This window comes from Cervus elaphus, chromosome 4 (assembly GCF_910594005.1).
Source record: "Cervus elaphus chromosome 4, mCerEla1.1, whole genome shotgun sequence".
NCBI lineage: Eukaryota > Metazoa > Chordata > Mammalia > Artiodactyla > Cervidae > Cervus > Cervus elaphus.
This window is the reverse complement of record NC_057818.1, coordinates 52,321,903-52,344,404: the sequence shown is the minus strand read 5'-3', so window position 1 is coordinate 52,344,404 and position 22,502 is coordinate 52,321,903. Positions and strand designations below refer to the sequence as shown.

The 22,502-nt window shown below is 48.4% G+C and overlaps 1 protein-coding gene across 4 annotated transcripts; it reads left to right on the top strand.

The window, feature by feature from the left end:
• The first annotated feature begins 760 nt into the window (after positions 1-760).
• PLAUR (plasminogen activator, urokinase receptor) lies at positions 761-14,735 on the top strand. 4 transcript variants are annotated; one of them, XM_043899367.1, is made up of 8 exons: positions 761-886; positions 1,020-1,153; positions 2,829-2,939; positions 4,291-4,434; positions 10,665-10,817; positions 11,590-11,724; positions 13,159-13,305; positions 14,090-14,328. In XM_043899367.1, exons 2-8 carry the CDS (start codon positions 1,105-1,107, stop codon positions 14,188-14,190), a joined length of 840 nt encoding a protein of 279 aa, XP_043755302.1. In that variant the 5' UTR covers positions 761-886; positions 1,020-1,104; the 3' UTR covers positions 14,191-14,328. The 4 variants fall into 4 exon arrangements, with proteins under 4 accessions (XP_043755302.1, XP_043755301.1, XP_043755299.1 ...); XM_043899364.1 differs by having other exon boundaries at positions 868-886; positions 14,185-14,735; XM_043899366.1 differs by lacking the exon at positions 4,291-4,434 and having other exon boundaries at positions 770-886; positions 14,185-14,735.
• Positions 14,736-22,502: the final 7,767 nt, after the last annotated feature.

Genomic DNA, 22,502 nt, shown 5'->3' with positions numbered 1-22,502 from the left:
AGACTGGGTTCAATCCTTGGTCAGGGAATTAGATCCCACATGCTACATCAAAATCTCAGAGGTTTAGTAAAATACCCAAGGTTGCACAGCTAATGACTAGCTGAAACTGGAACCCCCACGGTCTGTTCTCATGCCACAGAGACGATCGGAGATGCTGCGTGCCAGAACTAAGACCCAGTGCAGCCAAATAAATATTAAAATAAATAAATAACTGTGACTCAGTGGTAAAGAATCTGCCTTCCAGTGCAGAGATTCGGGTTCAATCCCTGGGTTGGGAAGATCCCCTGGAGGAGGAAATGGCAACCCACTCCAGTATTCTTGCCTGGGAAATCCCATGGACAGAGGAGCCTGGTGGGCTACAGTCTGTGGGGTTGCAACGAGTCAGACACGACTTAGCAACTAAACAATGATGTTTTGCCTTTCTTTTTTTTCCTAAAGTATTTTAAGGCAAATGCAAATCCAACAATGACATTCAGTTTCTAAATATTTCAGCATCTGTAGAGTACAAGAACAAGTTTCCCGCATAACCACAAAACCATTGTCATAACAGCAATATCTGCTTCTTGGTTGAAGTGTTTTAAAGTAAATTGGAGACACTGTATTATTTCGCCCCCAAATATTTCAGCCTGCAGCTCTAAATGAGAAAGACGCTTTCCCATATAACCACGATCCTTCCTAACAAGACTAAGGAAAGCCCTATAATATCTAATAGTCAAATTTCCCGAAGGGATGAGTTTTAGTTTAAAGAGTGTGGTCCCTTCCCCTAGATGATGTGGCATTGAGAGAAAATTGGAATTCACACCCAGGCAGTCCGGGGACAGTGTGACTACCGCCAACGTGAGTCAGAGCAGGGTCAGCTCCCGTACCCCCGGCTGGCCACACCCTGGTAAGGGAAGTTTTTGAGGAAGGTGCGGGAGGGGTGGGAAGGTGGGTAGGGGAGGCGGGGGACGTGGGGGTGCGGGGAGAAGGAATGACCTACGCGTCTGGGGCTGACTCGCTCTTTCGCAAACTTCTGGGAGGAGCCCCCAGGGCCACAAAACTGTCTCCTTCCGGGGGCCAGACTGAGAGGTGCAGGGAGATCGCGAGCCGGAGCCACCGTCGGAGATGGGCCAGCCGCTGCTGCTACTGCTGTTGGTTCACGCCTACATTCCAGGTAGGGGCAAAGGTGCCCGGACCTCTAGGCTGGGGACTGGGGTCTGACGGCGGGGAAGGGAGAGGGGAAGAGAGGGGAAGAGAGGGGAAGAGAGCTCAGAATCTGACGACTCGGAGGAGGAGGGCTCAGTCCCCCGTCCCCACCCCACAATCAAATAATTCTCCTGTTCTCGGCTCCCCGGCCCCACCCCCACCGCCAACGGTACAGAACCGGGCACACAGTAGCGGCTCAGGAAATATTTGTTGAGCAAAAGAGCTTAACGACAGACATCATCTAGTGAATACGCTCTTTATTCCAGTCACTCTTCTAAGTTTCTTCTTGGCAATTTCCGACTGGCGGGGGGCGGGGGGGGGGCAGAACTATTTTGACCCCTTTTTACAGAGAAACAAGCACAGACAGGTTAACTAACTTGTCCGAGGCCACACAGCCAGCCTTTGTAAGTGGGATTCTGACCCGAAACGGATCCTACAGCCCCCTCCATTGTATCAGATCCCTCCCCCTCCCACCTCCGCCCCGCCACACACACTTTCGTAAGACCGGGAGGACAGCGCCTCATTTTACACACGGTCTAAAGAGAGTCAGGCTGAGTCTGGCAGAGACAGGGGCCAGGGAAACAGGGCTTGTACTTCGAGGCTCCTTCCCTTTCACTATAGTCTAGCCGACGGGACCCCTTAAATCCTTTCTTTGGAAAATGGAAAACGGGTCGAAAAATGAAAGGAAGTTGAGTTGGAACTGTGAGGGCGGGCCGGGGGGGTAGGAGTTGAATGACATCCAGAAGGTTTTCTGGACCGCGGGAGGCCTAGAATGAGTAATTTAAGGGACTCCGAATTTGGAGCGGGCAAGGGACCACAAGCGAGGTCTGAGGGGCAAGGTTGAGCCTCGGCAGGGGAGCCAGAGGGCGGGACTATAGCAACCGGGAGGAGGTGGTGGGCGGGGTCAGAACTTCGGGGCGGAACCAGTGGGTGGGGCTGACAGGTCCCGAGCCCCTAGTGGGCGGGGTTTAAGCAGCTCGAGAGCCGCTGCGGGGCGGGGGAAAGCTTCGGGGGAGGCCCCGGTAGGTGGGGTTAGAATCTCCGCAGGGCTGATGGGAGGAGTTGGAAGTTCTCGGACGGCTGCGTGGCGGGAGAAAGCTGGGGAGAGGTTAGGACAGCGAGGAGAACCAGTGGGCGTTAGTGGGGAGAGCTGCAGGGACGAAGGTAGAACGTAAAGATCGGCGGAAGTCGGTGAGGTTAGAACACCCCTAGGAGAGCTCGCGAGGTGGAATAGGCCCAGGCGCGCGGCGGCGGGAGGGGAGGGTAAAGGACTAGGCTAGACGTCTGCACCCGCAGAGAGGGTGGGAATCTCACTTTCTGGATGGCCCGGGCCCTCGATTAGAATTAAAGGGAAAGCGAGCGAGGACTGGACTTAGGAAGGACCTGTGGGCGGGGGGTGGGGGGGTGGGCTGGGAATAGGGTAAAGGACAAAAGTAAAACGTTGGCCTAAAGATAGCATAGCGGGTTGGAACCCAGGCAGGGCAAAAGTGGAGCCTGAACCTGAGTGCACAAGGCCTGGAGATTCGGTCCAGGTGTTGGGGCTTAAAGGGGGCCGGGGTAGGGGGCGGTAGAGGGGGTGAGTGGGGCGGGATCCTGGCTCAGAGCAATAACACCTCTTTTCCGTCGCCTCCCTCTGCCCCCAGCCTCATGGGGCCTACGGTGCTTACAGTGTAAGAACATGAAGAGCTGCAGTGTTGAAGAGTGTGCTCCTGGTCAGGACCTCTGCAGGACCACCGTCCTGCGTGTGTGGGAAGGTGAGCTGGGGCAGGGAAAGGGAGGGACCTAGAAACCTTATCTCACGAGTCATCAGGGCAATACGCATGAAAAAAAGACACTGAGGCCCCTAACACGCCCATCAGATGGACAAGCATTTAAGAATCTGACAGTACTGAGATCGATGAGGTTGTGGAACTGCGGGCTCTGCTTTTAGGGAGGTAACTTGGTTCATCCATGGAACAGAGCCACGTGGCAATATCTGATACAAATAAAGATTAACATACCCTACAAGCAGCAGTTAAACTTCAAGGAATGTAGAGACCCCAAAGAACCTTGGCCACACTTGCCTAGAGACACATGTAAAAGGATGTTCCTAGTCCTCATATTTGTGACACGGAAAACTGGAAAGACTGAAGTTAGGGTCAGCAGAGGAGAAACCTTAAAGTATAATCACACATTATACCCCACAGCAGCTGAAATGAAGGAACTAGGGCTGTCGGGGACTTCCCTGGTGGCTCAGATGATAAAGAACCTGCCTGAAATGTGGAAGACCCAAGTTCAGTCCCTGGGTTGGGAAGATCCCCTGGAGAAGGGAATGGCAACCCACTCCAGTATTCTTACCTGGAGAATTCCATGGACAGAGGAGCCTGGCGAGCTACAGTCCACGGGGGTCACAAAGAGTCCGACAGGACTGAGTGACTCATACACACACACACACACACACACAGGGCTCTAAGTATTAACCTGGATACATCTCAAAAATGTAAGATTAAAAGAGAAAAAAAAAAAGTATGTTGCAGAGTTGGACACCTTTTACTAGAAATAGTATTTAACAATCAAAATAAGCAATAACATATTCTGCATACACAGGTGTGAGAATTACCTATATCAGTGGTTGCCTTCAGACAGGGAATAAGAGAAATGGGATTTGGAGGAGGGCAGTAAGCAGGAGGCTTTAACTATCTTTTAAACTTGGTTTCTCTCTTTTTAAAAATCTGAAACAAATATTACAAAATACTAATATTCTATAAAGTTTTGTGACTAATGCACATTATTTATTATATCATTCTCTTATACTTTTTGGTAAGCATTTTCCTTTAAAGATTCCTATTAGAAGCCTCTCTCTGTTAAGATCTCCAAGCTGGGAAGGAGGAGTTGATGGATCCAGAATGTCCCAGGTATAGTGTTGTCACTAAGAGAGAGTAGGCTTCTGGTATAAGAGGTTGATGGGGAGGATGGGTAAGTCTAGAAAAGACAGAGTTGGACTCAAGTAAGAGGAGAGGCCTGGCAGGGTTCGGTCCTGGGAGCAGGTGACTTTATAACCAGGAGAGTCAGAGGCTGGTGGGGTCCAGGGAGCCTCTGGGGGTGACAAAGAGACATTCCTCATAGGCATCAACGAGGTGAATGTGGTGGAAAAAGGCTGTACCCATCCAGAGAAGACCAACAGGTCCATGAGCTATCGGACTGGCAATCAGATCATCACCCTTTCAGAGGCCGTGTGCAGGTCAGACTTGTGCAACAAGCCCAACCCTGGTGAGTAGGACAGTCCTTGCCATCCCCAACCCCAAAACATCCCCATCCCAACCTCAACATCACCCTGGTCTTATCCCCAGTCTGGGGCCACCCCAACCTCAGCTCCATGCCTTACCCCAGGACCAATCCCCCAGCTCAAATCTTTCCTTATCCTAAACACATCTCCAGCCTGACTCCATTTCCATCCCCAACCCCAATCCCTTCCCCAGCTTCATTTTATCCCCAACACTCTCCAACTCAAACCCATCCTCCTCCTGAACTTAACTCTAATCCCATCCTCCAATCAACCCCAACTCATCTCAAACTGTCACCAGCCTCACTCCCAAGTACAAACTCATCCCATCCTATCCTATCCCGTACTGCTTCTATGTCTGTGTATGTGTGGTTGTCATTTGTAAGATGCATCACCGGCCTTTAAGAAGCTGTATATACATACACCCACTTGGGTGGTAGGTGAGTTACCTCACTGACATTTTGCTATCTCATTGTTCTCATGGGACAGGAGATGGTTCAGGCGACAGATGCTTCGTATCTTAGCAAGGGACCAAGATACAAAGATCAGAGATGCCAGTGACTCAAAGTCCTTAAAAGAAGTCAAAAGAGGAGGGAGCCAGACAGGCTGCCATGGGCTGGTAAAGTTCCCTAGAATCAATCCTTGAGCAGGGCAATAAAAAAAGAATGTGAAGAAACTTTTGCAAGGCTTTTTGTAGAGTTTCATGACTTTAGGCTCTGGTCTGTCAGTGTAAGAAAAAGACTTAGAAAGGCTCAAATTCCTCCGAGTTCTCACAGGAGAGGAAGGATAGGAAGGAGTAGACCATGGTGCAGGGTCAAGCAGAGATTCCTCTTTCTGGCCCTGGTGAGAAAGGAAATGTGTTAAGACCAGTCCAGTCACAATGACATCAGTAAACAGAGCACCTGTGTCTGCACTGAGTTCTTCCCTTGTTTTTCATCCGCCCTGATTCTGCTAGATTTTCACTGATCCTGACCTCAAACTTTCATCTGTTGGTGGGAGTTGAATCAGATGTTTATTTTCAAGGAAGTGACAAGAGAGAGGATGTCGGCTTCCTCTTTCTGTTAGATCTGCCAAAGGAAAACACTAACAGTTGAGTCTCAGGAACACTTGTAATCAGAGATAACAACCAAAATATTTAACAGTACTGGTCAGTGCAGAGGACATTGACCAGTTGGGACCTATTTCCCTCAAGGCCTCCTACTGGGCCTGGTGTTTCCCCTTTAGTGGATCTTGGGGACATAGGGATTTTAATGGGCTTCCCAGGTGGCGATAGTGGTAAAGAACCCACCTGTCAATGCAAGAGATGTAACGGACGTGGGTTCAATCCCTGGATCAGGAAGATTCCCCGGAGGAGGAAATGGCAACCCATTTTTCTTGCCTGGAGAATCCCATGGACACAGGAGCCTGGTGGGCTACAATCCATGAGGTCACAAAGAGTTGGACTTGACTCAGCAACTTAGCATGCAGGCAAGGGGTCTAAAGACAAGGTTGGGAATGGTCAGGGGTCCACCAGGGAGCTTAGGCAGCAGCTGTCAATCCAGTGACTTAATAACTGAGGGAATTCCCTGATGGTCCAGTGGTTAAGAATCCACGTTTCCTCTGCAGATGGTGCAGGTTCAATCCCAGTCAGTAAAGGTTGGGGAACTAAGATCCCACCTGCCTCAAGGTGCTGGAAAAAAAAACAAAAAACCTCTAAAAAATAACTGATATACCTATGTCAGCCCAATTTCTAAAGCCATTTTACCTTGCTTCTGGTGACTAGAATGGTTGGTTAAACCAAATCCTGTTCTTCTGGGAGATCTTCCCTGGTGGCTCAGTAGATAGAGTCTGCCTGCAATGTGGGAGACCCAGGTTCAATCCCTGGGTCAGGAAGATCCCCTGGAAAAGGAAATGGCCACCCACACCAGTATTCTTGCCTGGAGAAGCCCATGGACAGAGGAGCCTGGTGGGTTACAGCCCACGGGGTCAGGAAGAGTCAGACACAACCGTTCTTCTGTGATGCTGGGGACGTAGCAATGGCCAAGACAGCCTTGAGCCCTGCCCCTCTGGGGCTCATAGTCCAGTAGTGTTTGTATATATGGCAGGGGGGGAGGTGGGGGAGGGGGCAGGACAGACCATCACCAGACAGTGACTGCCCTGCCCCCAGTCAGAGCTGGGATCAGAGAAGCACAGAGAAAAGTGTCAGGACCCTGACACAGGAAACTGAGACCAGAGAAGTCAGAGCTGTAATAGGGAAGCACAGTCCAGAATCATCCGGGCTGAGATGGGGGACGCGGGGACCAGAGAGTGATCAGAGCTGGGATAACTATGAGTAGGGGCTATAGGACCCTAGAGGAGATAAATGACTCAGGCCAAAGGAGGTTTCCTACAGGAAGCAACAGCGAAGCTGGATCTTGAGGGAGGAGGAGTCAGGCTGTTAAAAAGACAGTGGAAAGGGTTTTTCCAGACAGAAGGAGCAGCAGATACAAAAGCAACAGGAGAGAGTGAAACTAGCATGGCTGGAGGAAGGACAAGATGGGGCAAGAGGAACTGATGAAATTGGCAAGGTCACATTATACAAGGCCTTCTGGACTGTGGTGGGGAACATAGACTTCATCTGGGGAACACTGGGAGGTCATGAAAGGCTACAGGGTCACTATCAGATTTGTATTTATGAACAAGTTATTCTGACCTCAGGCTTCCCAGGTGGCACTATTGGTAAAGAACCCAACTGCCAATGCAGGAGACATAAGAGATATGGGCTCAATCCCTGGGTCGGGAAGATCCCTTGAAGGAGGATGTGGCAGCCCATTCCAGTATTCTCTCCTGGAGAATCCCATGGACAGAGGAGCCTGGCGGGCTGCAGTCCTTTAGGTCGCAAAGAGTCAGACAAGACTGAAGCAACTTAGCAGGCACGCATTCTGACCTCCGAGTGGAAGACAGATTGGAAGGAAGAAATGATGGAGGGAAGGTAGATTAGGGGAGACCAACCTGGAGGTGTGTGAGGTTGTCCAGATAAAGAAGGGAGTGTACGACTTCCTTGGCAAAGACCTCATGCTCCCAGTGCAGGGGATATGGGCTCAATCCTTGGTCAGGGAACTAAGATTCCACATGCCACATGGTGTGGCTAAAAACAAAAAAAGAAGAAGAAGACAGTGTCTGTCTGATCAGCAGATGGAGAAAAGTGGATGGGTTTAAGAGCTATTTAGCAGGCAGATAAGCATAACTTAATGATGGGTTAGATGGTGAGGGCAGATATGCAGTTCTGGTCATGTGGAGTTACTTGTCTGAGACCAACCTCCCCCGCCCCACCCCGCAATCCACCACCAATGACAGTTACAAAAGCTGGATAAATTATAAACAATCACTGAAGTCACTCAAGAGCAGCAAATGGAGAGAGGAAATAGAGGTGCTCCAATCCTTGAAATAAGGGAAGCACAGAAGTTGCATTCCACGGACAAGCTGGCTTTTACCTTGAGTGCACTTGCCAATTCACTGCTCTGGAAGGGAAGCAGAACGCAGATAGAAAGAGACTGTCGCTAGACTGAGAAGGCAGAGGTTGAAATCTGGGGCTGCCAGAGTGTCTGGAAAACGAGAAGTAAAATCCTGGAATGCATGGAACCACAGAAAAGGGAGTCCCCAAATCTGCAGATTTCCTTCAAGTCATTGGCAAGCCATACGTGCATAGCATTAGACTCCAAGAAACTCCACAGAAAATAGTATCTGGGAAACTACAGAACTGAGCAGGAATTCCAGCGAGCATGTGATGCTGGGAGACTGAAGTTGCCAAATTGGAAAGAGAAGTTTCAGGCTTTCCTCTGAGACCACATCCTAAGAATAAGGGCAAAACCAGAAATTGACCAGCCCCAGTCAGTAAAGAATCCGCCTGCAATGCAGGAGACCTGGGTTCGATCCCTGGGTTGGGAAGATCCCCTGGAAGAGGACATGGCAACCCACTCCAGTATTCTTGCCTGGAGAATCCCCATGGACAGAGGAGCCTGGTGGGCTGCAGTCCATGGGATCGCAAAGAGTTGGACATGCCTGAGTGACTAAGCGTAGCACAAAAATGCCTACATCCAGTTTCTACAGGAAGAAAACCTAATCTCTCTTTGGCAGAAGATAAAATCTTTTAAAGCCTTTACAAGTTGTTATCTATGTCTGGCATCTAATCAAAACATACAAGGTATCCTGAAGAAAATAGAAAGGACCAATCGACTGGGGAAACCGAGAGAAAAACCCCACAGCAGAAAGAGACTTGTGAATCAGATATTGGAGTTATTAGACAGGGGAGGTCTAAGACAGCTATGATCAATATCTTCAAGAAAATAGAGGAAAGGATAATTTTTAGCAGAAATCTGGAATCCATTTTAAAATGAGTCCAAAAGGAAATAGAGAACAGGGTCTAAAATTAAGAGCTCAATAGGACATGCTTAATGGAGATCAGAAGCAATATGGCAAAAGGATTACAGAAGATAGGGAAGTGGGAGTAATTAGATTGATGCCTAGGTATGGAAGATCAAGGAGCCTGCCAAGTTTCTACCCTGGGAGACCAGATGGGGCCACCTCAGAGACGTGGAATTCAGGAGAAGCAGCAGTTTGGAGAAATGGAGAGTCTTGTTGGGGACAGGGAGAGATTCAGGTGTTTGACAGATAGCTAGGGGACCGCCAGGAGGCCCATGGGCGTACAGGTGTGGAGTTCAGAGGAAAGTCTTGCCTGGAGAGAGATTTGTGATTTCTCCGCAGATAGGTGGAGATGAAGCAATGTCAATGGATAACATTCAATGGGCGAGAGTATATAGCATGAGAAATGAAAAAAGGACCTCAGACGAGCCTGGATATCATCCACATTTAGAAGAGTGACATAAGAAGAACTCACAAAGGAGACCCATGGGTGGTATGAGACAGTTATATTGGCAGTGATGGCAATTTATATTTTCATTTTCATGGTGGTTCATATGAGAAGATATAGGTTGTTGGCCTTCTTCTAGTTATTTTTCTTTGGAGAAGGGATGGGGAAGATTTGGCTTTGAAGGTAAGTGATTCACCTAATTACAGCTGCTGGCCTGCCGGTTAAGTGTCTTGGCTGAAACAGTTCTCTAATTTCTCTAAGACTTGGCTCAAACTCAAACTTGGATATCTGGGGTCAGGAAGGAGAGGGCATGCCAGGCTTGGGGATGGTGTGAGCCAAGGTCTGGGCAGAGGAATCACTCCGGTATTTCCAGGAAAAAGTAATTCATCCACTTGGCCTAGACGGGAAGGTCCATGTGAGAGGCAAAGTTATCACAGATCAGTCAAGTAAGACTTTGACCTATGACTCGATTGGGAAGTCCTATTGCTGTAGGACTTCCCTGATGGTTCAGTGGTTAAGACTCCGTGCTTCCAGTGCTGGGATTGCGGGTTTCTAAGGGATTCGGGGAACTAAGATCCCATATGTTGATAGCACAGCCAAAAACAAAAAATAATTAATAAATATTTATTGAATATTTTCTCTGGCCCTGGCCCTGTGCTGGGTCATGTTGGCACACAAGACAGCCGAGGCTCTACCTGGGACTTAGTCCAAACAGAGATGATCCGGAGTAGACAGAGCTGGGATTAGGGAGCCCAGAGGGGCACCTAATTCAGCCTAGGAGGTCAAGGAGGGCTTCTTGGAGGAGGTAAAAATTAGGGAAGATGACTCCTGAAGAATGAGTAGGAGATAGGGAAATTAGGGAGCAGGGTAAAGTGTTGTGCAGAAGCAAAGGCTGGGTGGGAGTCAGCACTTACACTTGGGGACTGAGGGAAGCCGGGGTAGAGTCTGAGCAGGTGGGGGAGAGAAATGAGGCAGGAAGGGTGGCCAGGAACCAGTCTCTGATGGGCCTTGAATGCCACGCTGAGTTTCTTGGATTTTATTCTGAGGCACTGGAGACCCATGGAAGAGTTGAGCAGAGGAGAGACAGGGTTCGATTTGAGTATTAGAAGCATCCTTCTAGAGCCATGTGGGAGGCACTGGGATGGGCAGGGCAAGAATGGAAACCAGGAAGCTAGGGAGGAAGCTGGTATTGAAGGAGGTCTGACCTGGTCATGGAGCTGGAAAGGAGGGCATGGATCCTAGGAAAATTTAGGAGATAGGATGGGCAGAGCTTGTTGCCTGGCTGAAGAGTGGGATAAGGAAGAACCGGTGTGCAGGTGAGTCCTCTAGCAAGATGGGTCTCTAGGACTCCTCCCGTGGGGTCTCACCCTCCTGCTCCTCCCCAAACAGGCCCAGATGCTACTGTTCCCAGAAACCACTACCTCGAATGTGCTTCCTGTGCCTCGACGGACCTCAGCTGTGAGAGGGGCTGGGACCAGAGCCTACAGTGCCGCAACTCTGGAGAAAAGTGCGTGGATGTGATAACCCACCAGAGCCTGAAAGGTGAGCCCCAACGTGCCAGCAACTCCCCTTCCCAGCTTTGTTCCTCCCAAAGGCTGCACTTAACAACAACCCCCCCAAATCACAGGGAGGTAAGCAAGGTAGAAAGTTAGTACTCACACAGGAAGCCCAGTGACGGGAAGTCCAGGGCCACTAAGACAGTTCCACAGTCACCAGCTGCTTTCTCATTTCTTACCTGTTGCTTCCATTTGCCTCATGGTCCAAGATGGTTGCCTGAGCTCCAGACCTCATATCCAAGTTCCAGGAAGGAGGAAGGGAGGAAAGAAGGGGCAAAAAGCGGGTGGCCCTGCTTTTGTAAAGTTTCTCCTTTCTGCAAGTTCTGTAAACCTTTTTACTTAGATCATATTGACCAGAACTTAGCCACATGACTATACCCAGGTGTGCATGCTAAGTCACTTCAGTCATGTCTGACTCTTGGTGACCCTATGGACCATAGCCCACCAGGCTCCTCTGTCCATGGGATTCTCTAGGCATGAATACTGGAGTGGGTTGCCCTCCTTCAGGGGACTTTCCCAACCCAGGGATCGAACCCGCATCTCTCATGTCTCTTACACTGCCAGGCAGTGCAGGTTCTTTACCACTAGTGCCACCTGGGAAGCCCCGACGATACCCACGGAGGCTAGAATCTTGGTTAGATATGTGGCTGCCCCTCATACAGTGAGAGCCCTATAGTGAAGGATGAAGCAGAAGATGGACAGGTGACAAATCCAGTCCCAGCTCCTCAGCAACAATCTAACCTCCTCTGTCCCCACAGAGAGTCCAGGGGATGAGCGCCACGTGAGAGGCTGTGGCATCCTTCCTGGCTGCCCAGGCCCCACCGGATTCCACAATAACCACACTTTCCACTTCCTGCAGTGCTGCAACACCACCAAATGCAATGTGGGCCCAGGTAAGGGGCCAGGGGACCTGGCATAAGACCTAGGATTGGGGGCAGAGAGGTGCATTCAGGCTGCTTGCTCGTAAACCCTCCACTCTGCTTCCTTCTCTGAAAACAAAAAAAAAGGGCCTATTAAGCCCTTTCTCAAGAAAGATTTTGTGGGAATTCAAGGAGACCATCAAAGCCTCACCAAGACCTGTGCTTACTTCTACATCTTCTTGAATCCTTCCACTGCCCACCACGCTGGTCCCAGCCATCATGGCCTCTTGCCTAGATTGTTGCAATGACCTTGCTGCCCCTCCTGCTAACCTACAGCCTACGTTCAACACAGCAGCAAGAGTGATTTTTTTTTTTAATGTAAATCAAAGCATGTCCCTCTTCCTCAAACACTTCAATGCTTTCCGCTTGCTTTTAAAATGCTGTCAGAAGGTTCTACTATGCTCTCTGTAACCCAGCATGTGTCTGCCTCATGGCCTTTGCACATACAGTACCCTCCACCAGGAACACATCTCCCCTAGGAGCTTGCCTGGCTGGCTATTTCTCCATCAGATCTCAGTTTTAAAGCATCATCCTCAGGAAAGATGTCCCTAACTCTGCCCTCCCTGAGTATAATCTAGATCCTTTGTGTTATTCTGTCTCTGCAAACAATTATTGGCCAATAGGACTTTCCATGGTGATGGAAATTTCTGTATCACCCAATGCAGTAAGCCTCTACTACATATGGCTGTTGAGCACTTAAACTGAATTTTGGATTTCATTCCATATTCATTTTAGTATTCATTTTAGTGTCAACGTAAGCAACCACATGTGGCTAGTGCCTATCATATGGGACAGTGTAGCTCTATTATTTATTTATTATTTCTTTTTATGGCTGCACTGGATCTTTGTTGCTGCCCATGGGCTCTCTCTAACTGCAGAGACAGGGCTACTCTCTAGTTGCGGTATGTGGGCTTCTCATTGTTGCGGGGCACAGGCTTTAGGGCACGCGGGGTTCAGTAGTCAGTGGTTCTCCAGCTCTAGAGCCCAGACTCCAAAGCTCTTGCTCCCACACTTAGTTGCTCCGCGGCATGTGGGATCTTCCCGGACCAGGGATCGAACCCAGGCACCCTGCATTGGCAGGTGGATTCTTAACCACTGGGCCACTAGGAAAGTCCGGGGACAGTGTAGCTCTAAATCGTAAGTTCTCTGAAGGCAGGGACTGTTTCGCCTTACCCAGAGTCTAGGCAGGTGAGGGTTCATGGGGAGCTGGGAGTCGGGATTTCTGTCACAAGCCTCAGAGAACCAACCCCCAACCCCACGCCGCCCAAAGAGGGTGCTGTTCCAAGGTCTGACCACAAGGGAGCGCCATGACATCTCTGGCTGAGAGGTGGGAGTCCTGGAGACCTAATGGTGGGAAACCCCTTGGGCTAATTTCCTTGGTTTCTCTGTCATTGATCTTCTCCCAAGTCCTGGAGCTTCAAAACCTGCCACCAAACGGCTTGCAGTGTTACAGCTGTGAGGGGAACAGCACCCACGAGTGTTCCTCTGAAGAAACTTTCCTCATTGACTGCCGCGGCCCTATGAATCAATGTCTGGAAGCCACAGGCACTAAAGGTGAGGATACTTGGATACTTATGGGGGGTGGGGGGGTTTCTGCAAGAGGTACCCTCCTATGAAACTGGACTTAATTGAGGTGGATCATCTTGTTGAAAAAGGTAGGTCTTCCTTCAGGAGGGTGCAAAGTGTAGCAAGGACTTAAGACGCCTTCATTAGGAAGCGGATATCTGCACTACAGACAAGTGGATTTCTTTGTGGAGGAGTGGAACTTCCGTGGGTGGGTGGGACTTCTGTGGACCTCATGAGATTCCATCCTGAGATGTCCTGGGCAGGTTCCTCTATTCCAGAGCTTTTCAAACTTTGGGGTCTCAAATTTCCTTGATGCTCTTAAAACTTATTATTTGTGTCAGTTACATCTGTAGCTATTTACTGCCTTAGAAATGAAAACCAAGAGACTTTTTAAAATGTATTTATTCATTTTAAAAGAACAATCGAAAACTCATGACATGTGAACCTATTTTTATGGGGGGGATAAAAAAGGAGACATTTTCCAAAATGAAAAAAACGTGAGTGAGAAGATGGACATTGTTCTTTGCAATCTCTTTAATGTCTGGCTTAATAGAAGACAGCTGGACCCTCATATTTGCCTCTGCATTCAGTCTGTTGCAAGATCGCATGCCCTTGGGTTTTTAGGAAACCCCTTGTGAGAGCAAAAAAAAAAAAAGAGGCAAATGAAGTTGTAGCATTATTATGAGACTAATTTTGACTTCACAGAGCCCCTGGAAGGGTCTGAGGGCAAGCCCAGGGGTCTCCCGACCAGACTTAAAACTGCTTTTTCCAGGTGGCACCCACCACGAGGTGGCGCGTCACCCAGGGAGCACTCCAGTTTCCAGCCCCGAGAGCTCAGAGTCTCACATGGTCCATCTCTCTCTTCAGGACTGAGGAGCCCAAGCTACACCATCAGAGGCTGCGCAGCCCCCTCGTGGTGCCAAAGCCTCCACGTGGCTGAAGCCTTCGACCTCACCCACGTCAACGTCTCCTGCTGTACTGGAAATGGCTGTAACCATCCAGCCAGGGACACCCAGCCCCGCAAGGGGGGTGCCCCCCAGACCAGCCCTGCCCACCTCAGCTTCTTTGTCAGCCTGCTCTTGACTGCCAGACTTTGGGGAGCCACTCTCCTCTGCACTTGAACCCCACATTCCCACCACACTGGCTGGATCCAGGGGACCCCTTTGCCCTTCCCTCAGTTCCTAGCCCTACCAACTTGCTATGTGACCTCAGGCCAGCGGGCTGCCCTCTCTGGGCCTCAATTTTCCCAGCTGCCCAGAGAGAGAACTGTGAGAACCAAAGGAGAAAAGCTAACAAAAGGCTGCGGGCCAGCAGGAGCGAGCTCATGTGATTATTGATAGTGTTGTGGCTATTGTTATTATTAATTAATATTTGTTTTATTTAATATTTTATACTGAAATAAAGATTTTTGAACCAGCGAACAAGGCCAGATCTGCCCTTCTCCAGAGAGGATGAATGGGGAGGGGGGGGCACCTTCTCACAGGCTCCTGGAATTAGGGGGTCATATGGTAGGACCCAGGCATTTGAGACCCCCGGCCTTGGGAGCTGTCCCATGCAGCCTTCCACCCAAAGCCACCTCCACATCTATTTCTGGCCTCCAAATGCAACTTTCCAACTCACCGACCCAAGCATTAACCTTCCAGTCTCTTCTCCCACATCCAAAGGTCAAGACTATTTTGTTGCTCCAAAGGGACACGTCTGCGTTTCCTAGGGGGCTCTGAGACAGGAGATGAATAGGTGATGACCCCTGGGAGCCCTGCCATGAGGACTAAGGACAGGACTTCATCCCCCTGCTGCTCTGTGGGCAGAAGATAAAGGCTAGGCTATATTTCCTAGGATGCTCTCAGGCCAACTGAGAAAAAGCCAGAACTACCATTTCTTTTGTTTCTTTTTTTAATTTATTTTTTGTGAGAACTACCATTTCAATGGTACTCTTTGAGTACAACATGGCAGAATTCATGTTTTCCATGATTTGTTGAGGCAAGCCCGCAGAGATAAAATTGTGTTTCCCCGAGACCCTATGGTTTAATGAAGAAAAAGAACATTTTCCATGGTATCTGGGGGCAGGTGGAGGACAGGGTTTTTTTTCTTTTCTCAATTTTTATTTGCTATTGGAGTATACTTGATTAATGATGTTGTGTGAGTTTCAGGTGTACCGCACTATAATTCAGTTATACGTATACACGAAAGTGAAAGTGTTAGCTGCTCAGGCCACTCTTTTGTGGCCCCATGAACTGTGGCCCACCAGGTTCCTCTGTCCGTGGGATTCTCCAGGCAAGAAAACTGGAATGGGGAGCCATTCTCCAGGGGCTCTTCCTGACCAAGGGATCGAACCCAGGTCCCCAGCATCACGGACAGATTCTTTACCATCTGAACCACTAGACAAGCCCCATTGTAAATAGAGTGGTGTTATATGTTAATCCCAAACTCCCAACCTACCCCTTCGTCCCCGCTCCAAGGGACAGGACTTCTTTTTTAAGATCTCCTCAAATCATATATCCAGGCTTCCCAGATGTCTCAGCAGTAAAGAAGCCACCTGCCAACACAGGAGACTCAAGAGACAAGGGTTCAATCCCTGCATCAGGAAGATCTCCTGCAGTAGGAGATGGCAACCCTCTCCAATATTCTTGCCTGGGAAATCCCATGGACAGAGAAGCCTGGGGTACAGTCCATGGGGTCACAAAGAGCTGGACATGACTGAGCACATTCACACACAAATCATATATCACCAACTGTCATTGTGGTGGCCTAAAAGGATGGGGTCAATATCACCTCTTGGACTTCCCTGGTGATCCAGTGGTTAAGACTACATGTCCCAAAGCAGAGGACCCAGGTTCGATCCCAGCTCAGGTAACTAGATCTCACATGCTACAACTAAGAGTTGGAATGCCATGACTAAGACCCAGCACAGCCAAATAAATAATAATAAATTTTACAAAACTAGAATATGGTGGAAGTGGCACCATGGGAAGCCAATCGCCATGTCCTCATGCACCAAGACTGCCATGCCCTGAGGACACCCACGCTACTCGGGCATGGATGCCACATGGAGAGAGAGCCCCAGAGGGTCCAAGCCATCTCAGCCCAGGCACCAGCCAAATGAACAAAGGAGCTACCCTGGACATGGCAACCCTAGCAGATGCAAAGTGCGGGAGAACTGAAAAACCCAACTGATTTCATTTCCTAGGACTGCCATGATAAGTGACTACAAGCTTATCAACAAGGTGGCTTCAAACAACAGAAATTCTGGGTGTCAGAAACAAAAAAAATTAAGGTGTTGGCAGAATCGTGCTCCTTCTAAAGCTCTGGGGAAGAATCCTTTGTGGCCTCTTCCTTGCTTCTGGGTTATTGTTCAGTCGCTCAGTCATGTCCAACTCTTTGCAACCTCATGGACTGCAGCACGCCAGGCTTCCCTGTCCTTCACTATCCCCTGGATTTTGCTCAAACTCATGTGCATTGAGTCAGTGATGCCATCCAACCATCTCATCCTCTGTCACCCACTTTTCCCCCTGCCCTCAATCTTTCCCAGCATCAGGGTCTTTTCCAATGAGTCAGCTCTTCTCATTAGGCAGCCAAAATATTGGAGCTTCAGCTTTAGCATCAGTCTTTCCAATGAACAGTCAGGGTTGATTTCTTTTAGGATTGACTGGTTTGGTCTCCTTGCTGTCCAAGGGACTCTCAAGAGTCTTCTCCAGCACCACAGTTCGAAAGCATCAATTCTTCAGCACTCAGCCTTCTTCGCTGGCAATCCTCAGCAGTCCTTGGGTTGTGGCTGCATCCATCACTCCAGTCTCCGCCTGTCATCACATGACTTTCTTTCCTGTCAATATGGCTGTGAGTCTCCAAATCTCTCTCTTTGTATGAGGACATCTGTCATTGGATTTAGGGGCTCACCCTAATCCAGTTTGACTTCATCTTAATATACCAATCTACCTTTCTTTCCTTTTTTTTTTTTTTTACTTTTTGGCTGTACCCCTCAGCATATGGGATATTAGTTCCCCAACCAGGGATCGAACTTGCACCCCCTGCATGGAAGTCCCCCTATTTCCATATAAGGTCACATTCATAGAACCTGGGAGTTAGAATTTCAACATATTTTGGGGGGACACAATTCAACCCACACAGAACCAAGGTTTCTGATATATAGCCCCAGATGAAGCAGCTCATCCATTTCTGGCTGTTGGCCCCAGTCCGTTGAGGAGTCAATCCACACTGACCTCACTGTGCCTTGTTCAAACTCCTGACCCACAGAATCATAAAATAAAGAGGTTGTGGTTTCACATGGCTGAGTTTTGGGGTATTTTGTTATGCTGCAATGGTTGGCTAGAATAATCACTTGTTTGTCTGGTTTTTGCTAACTTTCCCCACAAGAATCTCCATAAAGAGTAAATCCTTTTACTTGCTCACTACTGTATTCCCATTTTCTAGATTAGAGCCCAGGACATGAACAAAGGAGGAAGGGAGGGAAGGAAAGAGGACATCCTGGGTGGTACCTTACAACAAAACCTGGCCTAAGGCTATATTTCCCATGATACCTTTAAGCAGAGATGAGGCTAAGATGACATTTTCTGAGATGCTGCATAATTAAAATTGAGGCTACTTTCACCATTCTGCTGTGATTCCCTACAGCAGCAGAAACTTACTGAAAAGCGACCCCCACTTCCTGCTCCGCCACCCCCCGCCCCGCCACCCTCCCACACCAGTGAGTCCAGAAGTTTGTTGCAAGGCAGATTTTTATTCAATGGTCCAGGAATGGAGAAGGGGTCAGTTCAGTTCAGTTGCTCGTCATGTCCGACTCTTGGGGACCCAATGAACTGCAGCCCGCCAGGCTTCCCTGTCCATCACCAACTCCCGGAGCTTGCTGAAACTCATGTCCATCCAATCAGTAATGCCATCCAACCATCTCATCTTCTGTTGTCCCCTTCTCCTCCTGCCTTCAATCTTTCCCAGTATCAGGGTCTTTTCTAATAAGTCAGTTCTTCACATCAGGTGGCCAAAGTGTTGGAGTTTCATCTTCAACATCAGTCCTTCCAATGAAGATTCAGGACTGACTTTTTTTAGGATTGACTGGTTGGATCTCCTATGCTCTAAAGATACCTTCTCCCAGATTACAAGTTGGGGACAAGCTTTTTATAGAAAAGGGTGAAGAAGAGTTATTAGGGGCGGGGGTCTCGTGTCACACTGATTTGTGGAAATAAGTAATGATTTCCTGGAATGCACTCCTCTTTTCTGCCCTTGAGTGACCCTTTGGTGGCTGGACAGGAATTGGATTGTACCAATATGGTGCCCGGGGCGGAGATCTTAATATTACAATGAGATGGTAATGAGCTACAGAGCAACCCTTGTCCCAATTTTGAAGACCCGTCAGCTTATACCGGTGTCTTGTGGTTAACGCTCTCTTGTTCCTGTCTTGTAAAAAAAAAGAAAAAGAAAAAGCAGCTAGAAGGTATAATCAATTCTGTGTGTGTGTGTGTGTGTGTGTTTTTAACAAGTTTGCCCGGAGTGAGGTTTTTATTAGAAATGAGGGGGAGTATGACTTCCTTACCTTTTTGTCTAAGGGAAGTGTACTTGTTTTATTGAGACAGTTGAGGTGTGGGTTAGGGACCCTCAGGTTGCTCCCCTGGGTGATAACTGGAGACTAGGATTGCATTCATCATGATACTCCCACAGCAGAGACTGGAGGCTAGGAATACATTTCCCACGATGACTTACAGCTGAAAGTGAGGCTAGGACTGCATTTCCCATGAGACCCTGTGGCAGAGGCTGGAGGGTAGGATTCTGTCTCCCATGATGCCCTACACTGGGGATCAAAGGATGGAAATACATGTCCCATGGTGCAGCTATTGAGGCTAGAGATAAATTTCTCATAATGTTCTACACCAGACCTTGTGATCGGGACCTCATCATTAATGGCTCCCAAGTTTTTGTTCAGGGATCTCAGTTGCAAGAAATAAAATCTGTTTGAGCTGACTTAAGCAAAAAATGACAGCATTATTGGAAGTTTAGAATCCAGGCAAGAGCTAGGTCTCTGGGCTGCATCAGGGACAAGAAACAGAATTGAAAAGCTGGGTGAAATCAATGTTGTCTCCCTTTTGCAAAATCTGCCTCTCTGTGTCACTCTCTCTTACTCTGAGTGTGTGACTTCCTTCATGGACTGGGCTTTCACCTTATTTTTGTCTCTTCACAGACTACCTCCTGCCTCAAACACAGTAGCCAAACATGCCCTTGAAATGTCAAGTACTAAGAACTACTTCTGTCTGGTTATAATATTTTAATGAACAGACTCTTCTCACTCTTCTCTGGTGGAGTCCAGTTTGGGTCAGGACTCTGCCAACAACCTCCTCTGCTATGGCCAGGAAAGTTTATATCAAAGTCATGACATACAGTTGTGCATGTTGTAAATAGGCATCTACCACTCAGGCAATTCTCATGGTAGGCAACCCACTCAGGCGGAGCTGAGAAAACAACCTCTATGAGAGAGATCCTATCACAAGGATGGGGAAGCAACTGAAAAAGAAAACTACCACTTAAAATGTTTTAATCTGTAAGCAGGGCTGCCTCCATGTATTCTATCTGAATTGCAGGCAATATGGCGGTCAGGGCTGTATTTAAAAGGACACCCAACTCAAAATGGTTGAAACAAAGAGGAAATTGATGATTTCACAGAAGAGATCATGAGTTAGAGCAGTTCCTGGCTTGACTTATTCAATGTTTCCATTATGTCCTAAAGGATCCATTCAAGCATATCTGCCTCATGGCCCCAAGAAGGCCACTGCAGTTCCAGGCATCACACCCACATTTGGAAGCAATAACAAAGGGCCATCTCTTCTCTTCTTTTTTAAAACAAAGAAAGCTTATCCCAAAACTTCCAGGGTGACTTGCCTTTCCCGCGTTTTATTTGCCTGATTTGTTTCATGCCCCACCCCTTGCACTGGAAGTGGGCATGGAGCCACACTATTTAACAAAGTATATTCAGACCCTACTCCTAGGACTTCCCGCACATCAGCTGGCTGTTAAAGAAAAGTTGATGCCTGAACAAAATCAGGATTCTCTTAGGAAAGGACAAAGGAGGAGGGAACGCGTACTGGGGGGAAATGCCCATCCAGTCTCCTTTCTGTAGAGGGAACAACTCAGTTTCTCCCTACTGTGTCTTTCTTCTGTGTTTCTCCTTGACTCTCACACTAGGATCACACTCACAGCACTTCAGGTCATCAAATGTGGGGAGTGCTTCCCCCCACCAGGAAATTCTCTGTGACCCTGGCTGGCTGCTCTATGACTTAATTCTGACACTGTCTACCCAGAAATAGCCTCAGATCCCACAGATTAAGGACTCAGTCCCATACTTTCCACTTCCAATGACAATCAGAAGTCCAGACTGCGGTGGTTCTGACCAATCGGCTACAAACCAGAGGTTCCCATGATCCCCTCTTCAGGTCTGATTAACCCACTAGAGTGGCTCACAGAATTCAGGAAAACAGTGACTTACCTTTATTATAAAAGAATACGATAGAGGATACAGATGAACAGTCAAATGGAAGAGATGCACAGGGCAAGGTCTGTGCCCAGGGGCATTCAGCTTCCATTCTCTTTTCATGCGTGTCACTTCATCAACCCACAAGCTCCCTGAACCCTATACTGTTGGGATTTTTACAGAGGTTTCATAACGAAGGCATCATGGATCCTTCGCTCCATTTTCAGCCCTTCTCCCATCTCAAGAGAATGGGGAGTGGAGCTGAAGATCTCAAGTTTGTTATCATAGTTGGGTCTTTTGGGGGACCAGCCCTCATTTAGGAGTCCACCATAAGTCACATATTAGAACAAAAGACACTCTTATCACCCAAGAAATGACAAGGCTTTCAGGAGACCTGAGTTAGGAGCTAGGGTCAAAGACTAACTATTAGAACAAAAGCTGTTCCTGGTGTTCTTATCACTTAGGTAATTACAAGGGTTTCAGGAGCTCTGTGTCAGGAACCAGGGGCAGAGACCAATATATTTTCTATTATCTTGCAGAACGATGCTGAGAAAACAAATAACAAACTCTGAACCATCCCAAGACTTCAAAAACCCAAGAATGGTCAAGCCCACAGTGTGCAGCCCACCCCGCCACCCAAAATAGCAGGGACAGCAACTGTCTCCCCAGTATCTACTTCTGCTTGAGAAATCTAATGTCACCTCTGACCTGGGGGTAGAGGGAGCCTGTGGCTCATATCTACTTTAATCAGTTTCATCTCATCTCCTGGCCATTGATGTTGGTTCAGTAATAGGCAGGTGGCAGTATCTGGACCAAGGAGACCCAATGGAAGGTTTCAAGGAGGGTTCTAAGGAAAAAAAATATTTCCTCATTCTGCTGAAGGAGCTTCTTCAAGTCTCTTATCTCCGCTCAGGATCCCACTGCCTGGCTCCCTCAGTCTGCCTGTCTTTTTCTCTCTGTGTTGTATGCTGTGCTAAGCCGCTTCAGTCGTGGCCAACTCTTTGTGACCCTATGACCCATAGCCCGCCAGGCTCCTCTGTCCACGGGATTCTCCAGGCAAGAATACTTGAAGAATACTGCCATTTCCTATTCCAGGGGATCTTCACAACCCAGGGATTGAACCCACATCTCTAGCATCTCCTGCACTGGCAGGCGGATTATTTACCACCAGCAACACCCGGGAAGCTCAGGCATATACCTATGTGAGTGTGTGCTAAGTGGTTTCATTCGTGTCTGACTCTATGCGACCCCATGGACTGTAGCCTGCCAGGCTCAGAGGTCCATGAGATTCTCCAGGCATAAATACTGGAGTGGGTTGCCATGCCCTCCTCCAGGGGATCTTCTTGACCCAGGGATCAAACCTGCATCTCTTGCACTGGCCGGCACTAGCGCCACCTGGGAAGCCTTTTTCTCTCTACCCCTCTGCAAATATGAAGCCCCAAATATGTGGTCCCAGGGGTATTGACCAGTCATCCTACTACATAAGGGGACCATTTATCCTTAGGACAGATCATGCTGGAGTCAATCATACCCAAGACTTTTTTTATATGTGAAACAATCCTCTTTTTCTTAAGCCAGTTGGGTTGAATTTTCTGTCACTTGCATGAAAATCCCAACGGATACAATAACTTGGAGTAGGACTGGGACAGGACAACCTCATGTGGAAGAAAAGGTAGGGCCCAAAAAATACTGATGAGAGCCAAACCAACATCCT